Source organism: Arachis duranensis, chromosome 3 (assembly GCF_000817695.3).
Source record: "Arachis duranensis cultivar V14167 chromosome 3, aradu.V14167.gnm2.J7QH, whole genome shotgun sequence".
NCBI classification, from domain to species: Eukaryota; Viridiplantae; Streptophyta; class Magnoliopsida; order Fabales; family Fabaceae; genus Arachis; species Arachis duranensis.
In genome coordinates, this window is record NC_029774.3 from 57,512,554 (window position 1) to 57,518,589 (window position 6,036).

At 44.2% G+C, this 6,036-nt stretch overlaps 2 protein-coding genes across 2 annotated transcripts; both read left to right on the top strand.

Annotated features, from left to right (window-relative positions):
* The first annotated feature begins 289 nt into the window (after nt 1-289).
* Nucleotides 290-796, top strand: LOC107479014 (uncharacterized). The gene has a single exon (XM_016099168.1). It carries the CDS (start codon nt 290-292, stop codon nt 794-796), a length of 507 nt encoding a protein of 168 aa, XP_015954654.1.
* Nucleotides 797-898: 102 nt separating this feature from the next.
* Nucleotides 899-3,996, top strand: LOC127745521 (uncharacterized). Its single transcript, XM_052258308.1, has 3 exons — nt 899-1,153; nt 2,233-2,733; nt 3,607-3,996. Exons 1-3 carry the CDS (start codon nt 899-901, stop codon nt 3,994-3,996), a joined length of 1,146 nt encoding a protein of 381 aa, XP_052114268.1.
* Nucleotides 3,997-6,036: the final 2,040 nt, after the last annotated feature.

Sequence of the window (6,036 nt, forward strand, 5' to 3'; positions counted from 1 at the left end):
GCGGTTCGTCCTCGTGAGCCTGAAGGGTGGGCCGATTGTACTTCATTGCATACTCTGTGTGTCTTTTCTTTGAAGTTATTAGGTTATCTGTTTGATATATGCATAGCATGCTTGTTTGTGAGTGTTTTTTTGGGATAATTGAAGCACTAGAATTTTGATATTGAAACTGATCACCTTGATATCGATTGTTTGGTGTAGACAGAAACCCTAATGGCCACTCGCAGATGAGGTCGTACACATTCACGTTGAGCATAGAAATGCACAACTGGCCGATAACCATGCCGAATTCATGGCGGCAATGGCGAATCTTGCGAACACCATGGAGGCTAATGCTGTTGCGACTCTGCAAGCTGTGAAGAGGTTAGGCCAACTGGCTGGAAATGGAAACGGAGATGGAAATGGAAATGATAATGCTGAAGGAAATGGGGATAATATGGGAGGTGCTCCGATGACCTTGGATACTCTTCTCAAGGTTCATCCTCCAAGTTTCAGAGGTTCAACTAATCCTACAGATGCGGATAACTGGTTCCATGCCATGGAGCACGCACTACAAGCACATCATGTCTTAAACAACCAATACGCAGAGTTTGTTGCGTATCAGCTTCTGGGAGAGGCTCAGCCCTGGTGGAAAGGTGAATGCCACTTGCTACAGCTTAAGAATGCTGATATTCCTTGGAATGTATTCCAAACGGCCTTCTACAAGAAGTACTTTCCTGAGTCTGCAAGGGAAGCAAAAGAGATGGAACTTATGCAGCTGAAGCAAGGTTCCTTATTTGTGGCAGACTACAATAGCTGATTTGAGGAGCTTTGTAGGTTTTCTAGGGTGTGTCAGTGTGCCCCGGAGACCTACGAGATCTGGAAGTATATCAAGTACCAAAGGGGCTTGAAGGATAGCATCATGACTGTTATGGCTCCTATGGAGATTTGTATTTTCTTTGATTTGGTGAACAAGGCGAGAGTTGTTAAAGAATATGCAAAGACAGTAGCTTCGCCAAAGGACACTCATAGAGGAAACTCTAGTAGGGGACGTGGCAAGTACTTTCAGCCGAGGGGCAGAATTTCAAGAGAGGAGGACATGTGCCTCAAGGTCAAGGAGGCTTCAGAAAGAACACTCATAATCAGTTTCAGTATGCTAAAGGGAACGGAAATCAAAGTAAGATTTCTCCAGATTTGACTTGTGTACATTATGGGCGTTTTCATCGATACGACTCTTACAAGATTGGTATAGGTGGTTGTTTCAACTGTGGTTTTTCTGGTCACATTGTGAGGGATTGCACTCGTGGGAAGAACCTGAATGCGGGTTAGAGTTAACATCAAGGGCGAGTTTTTGCTGTGAACGCCAAGGATACTACTAAGGTGGATCCTCTGATGAGAGGTAATTGTTTACTTGGTGATAAAGTCTTCATTGCATTATATGATACTGGAGCTTTGCATTCATTTATTTCGTTTGCTAAAATTAAGGAGCTAGGCTTGAAAGTTTCAGAATTGGCATTTGAATTGCATGTACATACTCCGCATTAGACGGTTATGACTAGGTCAGGTTGTAGACAAGTAGATTTCAAGATTCAGGGTAGAGACCTTGTGCATGACTTAATTTGTTTACTAATGGTTGGAATGGAAATGATTTTGGGGTTTGATTGGTTGTCAAAGAATCGAGTTTTGTTGGATTGCTTTGAGCGGTCAATTTGATTTACGCCGGAAGGGGAAAATGGAGCAGTGATAGCTGAGGGTTATTACCTAAACTCTGTAAGGATGTACTGTAGTGGGGAAGAGTGTCAGGGTTATATCTTGTTGGCTGCTAATGCTTTGGGTGACTCCCAGAACTTAGATCAAATCCCGATAGTTAGAGACTTTTCGGAAGTGTTCTCGGAAGATATTCCTGAATTCCCACCTTAAAGGGAGATCGAATTTGCGATTGATTTGGTGCCGGGAGCCGGACTAGTGTCGATTGCGCTGTATAGGATAGCTTTGATAGAGTTGGCTGAACTAAAGACTTAGTTGGAAGAGCTTCTGAACAAGAGGTTCGTTCAACCGAGTGTATCTCTGTGAGGAGCACCTGTTTTATTGGTGAAGAAGAAGGATAGAGGAATGAGACTGTGTATCGATTATCGACAGTTGAACATAGTGACTGTGAAGAATAAGTACCCGCTGCCAAGGATAGAAGACTTGATGGATCAGCTGCAAGGAGCTGGAGTGTTTTCCAAGATTGATTTGAGATATGGTTACCATTAGATAAGGGTGAAAGAGGATAATATTCCTAAGACTACATTTAGGACGCGCTATGGACACTACGAGTTTGCGGTGATGTCCTTTGGGTTGACGAAGGCACCTGCTGTGTTCATGGATTACATGAACAGAGTATTCCGTCCCTTTTTGAACAAATTCGTGGTGGTTTTCATAGACGACATCTTAGTTTATTCTAAGATGGTGAAGGAGCATGAAGAACATTTGAGGATTGTGTTGCAAATCTTAAAGGATCGGAAATTGTATGCTAAGCTGTCCAAGTGTGAGTTTTGGAAAGAGGAAGTGAAGTTCTTAGGTCACGTGGTGAGCAAAGGAGGAATAACGATGGATCCTTCTAAGGTAGAAGCAGTGATGGAATGGGAAAGGTCAACGACGGTGATGGAAGTTAGGAGTTTCTTGGGCCTAGCCAGATATTACCAGAGATTTATTGATGGATTTTCCAGGAGTGCACTACCGATGACTAAGTCGACAAGGAAGGAGGTGTCATTCGTATGGACGTCGGAGTGTGAAGAAAGTTTTCAAATTTTGAAACAAAAGTTAACTTCAGCGCTTGTTTTGATTTTGCCAGAACCGCATGAACCGTTTAAAGTGTATTGTGATGCGTCATTGAAGGGTTTAGGTTGTGTGTTGATGCAACACCAGAATGTGGTGGCTTACGCATCGCGTAGCTGAGACCGCATGAGGTGAACTACCCAATTCATGACTTGGAATTAGCAGCGATTGTATTTGCATTGAAGATCTGGAGACACCATTTGTACAGAGTGAGGTTTAATGTCTTTTCTTATCATAAGAGTCTCAAGTACATCTTTGATCAGAAAAAGCTCAATATGCGTCAGAGGAGGTAGATGGAATTGCTAAAGGATTATGATTTTGAATTGAGTTATCATCCTAGAAATGCGAATGTTGTGGCAGACGCATTGATTTGGAAGTCTTTGACAATTGCTTGGATGAGAATCAAAGAAGAGGAATTGGTGGATAAGTTTGCAGACCTTAAGTTGGATATTGGAGAAGTTGTCAGAAGAGCTTATTTGAATCAGTTGCAGATTTTGAGTACGTTTAAATTAGAAAATACAGAGGGCTCAGCAAGATAAGCAAAAACTTCAGCAACTATTTCAACCAGTTGGCAAGAAGAGGCATGGAGAGTTTGCTAAGGATGAGGAAGGGTTGTGGAGGTAAAAAGGAAGGATTTGTATACCGGATGTCGGAAGTTTGAGGCAAGACTTATTGTCGGAAGCTCACAACAGTGGGTTTTCCATTTACCCAGCAAGCACGAAGATGTATTATGACTTAAAGAAGATGTCCTGGTGGTCTGGGATGAAAGGTGATGTAGATACAATGGTATCCAAATGCATGACGTGTTAGAAAGTGAAGATAGAGCATCAGAAACCATCGGGAATGCTACAGCCACTTGAGATTCCTCAATGGAAGTGGGAAGGAATTCCAATGGACTTTGTGACCGGTTTACCAAGGACTAGGTCAGGATTCGATGCGGTTTGGGTGATCGTGGATCGCTTAACCAAATCCACTCATTTTCTGCCTATCCGAGCAAACTATTCTATGGAGGAGTTAGCGAGATTGTACATTAAAGAGATCATAAGGTTGCACGGTGTACCATCGAGCATAGTGTCGGACCGTGATCTCCGATTCACATCAAGGTTTTGGGGAGCTTTCCAAAGGGCTTTCGGTATGAAGCTATGTCTCAATACCGCATATCATCCACAAATGGATGGACAGTCGGAAAGGACTATTTAGACATTGGAAGATATGCTAAGGGCGTGTGTATTGGATCAACCCATAAGTTGGGATCGTTACATGCTATTGGTAGAGTTTGGGATGGCCCTGTATGAGGGCTTATATGGACGGAAGTTCCAATCTCTACTTTGTTGGTATGAATCGGGTGAAGTAAGCATTTTGGGTCCTGATTTAGTAGCAGAGACTACTGAGAAGATTGAGAAGATTCGGGATAGAATTCTAACTGCACAGAGTCGACAGAAAAGTTATGCGGATCAGAGAAGGAAACCATTGGAAATCGAAGTGGGAGAGCGTGTATTTCTGAGAGTTACACCGACGACTGGGATTGGAAGAGTGATGACTTGCATCATCTACCCTTCTTTCTTGCATAAAGAAGACCATAAAAGAGCATAAATCTCATTTGATCAGTACGATTCATGCATTATTTGATGAATATTATAGTACACTACTTTGAGATGAGTTATGCTGAATTTCAGGTGAAAAAGGCATCCAAAAATGGGTAGAAGACAAACAAGAAGCTGGGCGTGTGGAACTGGCATGCCACTTGGAGTAAACGCCGCAAAAATGCACTGACATGGCATGCCAGGAGCTAGGCGTGGCATGCCAGTACTAAATTCCATAGAAGAAGTTCAAGCATGCATATGGGTGTGGCACGCCAGGGACTGAGCGTGGCACGCTAGTACAAAATTCCAGAGAGCAAAATGGAGGACACAAAAGGGACGTGGCACGCCAGGTTGGGCATGGCACGCCTCACCCATCAACTACTATGGGCGTGCCACTTGAGCAAATGGGCGTGGCACGCCAACTCACCATCTCAAGAAGAACTTCTACTTTGGCATGCCACTTGGTGTCAAAGGCATGGCACGCCAGCTCCAAGAGGTCACTTGGGCGTGCCACTTGAGAACCCAAGCGTGGCACGCCAAGCTTGAAGAATGCACAAATGCATGGGTGTGCCACTTGAGCCTTCAGGCATGGCACGCTGGTACAAGTTTCCAGATAGGACAAAGGAGGCCACTTACATGGGGCGTGCCACTTGTATCGAAGGCGTGGCACGCCATTCACTATTCTTCACTTAGGTGTGCCACTTGAGCAACCAGGCATGGCACGCCAGTGTCCTTTAGAGGGCAAAGAAGCATTGGGGTGTGCCACTTGAGTTTGTGGCGTGGCACGCCAAACAGAGGAACCACTTACTCATAAAGGGGCATGGCACGCCAGACCTTGGGCGTGCCACGCTAGTGTAACTTTCCAAAGGAGCTTAGCCAAGCACACAACAAGGGCGTGGCACGCCAGACCCTGGGCGTGCCATGCTAGTTCAAGTTTCCAGAGGCAAAGGAAAGTGGAAAAAGCAAAGGGCGTGCCACTTGAGCTCGAAGGCGTGGCATGCCAACACAAGAATTCCACTATGGCGTGCCACTTGAGTTCGAAGGCGTGGCACGCCAAGGTTGACAAAGAGACGAGCGTGCCACTTGAAGGATTGAGTGTGGCACACCAAGCTATTTTGAAGGGCACGTGACACGTCGGTAAAGCGCCAGCCACACGCCAGCTAAGAAGTCACGCTTATTGAGTGTTTTCTTTTCCCTCCAAAATGTAATTTTCCCTTTTCACTTTTGTAATTCTTTTATTTTACTAGGAGTAGTATAAATACCCCCAAGGAGTACTGAAGAGGGGTTAAGCAGTTAGTTTTAGATCCACTTTTACACTCCACTTTTGAGTACTTTTCAAGCTATGAGTAGCTAACTTCCCTCTCATTAAGAGAGGGAGCTCTGTTGTACTTGATGGATTGATAATAGTGAAATTCTTCTTCTCTTCATTTTCTCTTTGATTTGCTAGAAGGAATTTCGTTCTTAATGCTTAGTGTTCAATTATCTTGGGAAAGAGATTGAATGCAATTGGGTTTCATGGGAACCTTGGGAAAGGAAACATGAAACCATGCTTGAAATCCCTTCTCACACTTGAGTAGATTCTGGGTTTTGGTGATTGGATATGTGACATATAATCCTCCCTCTACCTGGACCTATGAGGGTGTGTGGTATAATCAGG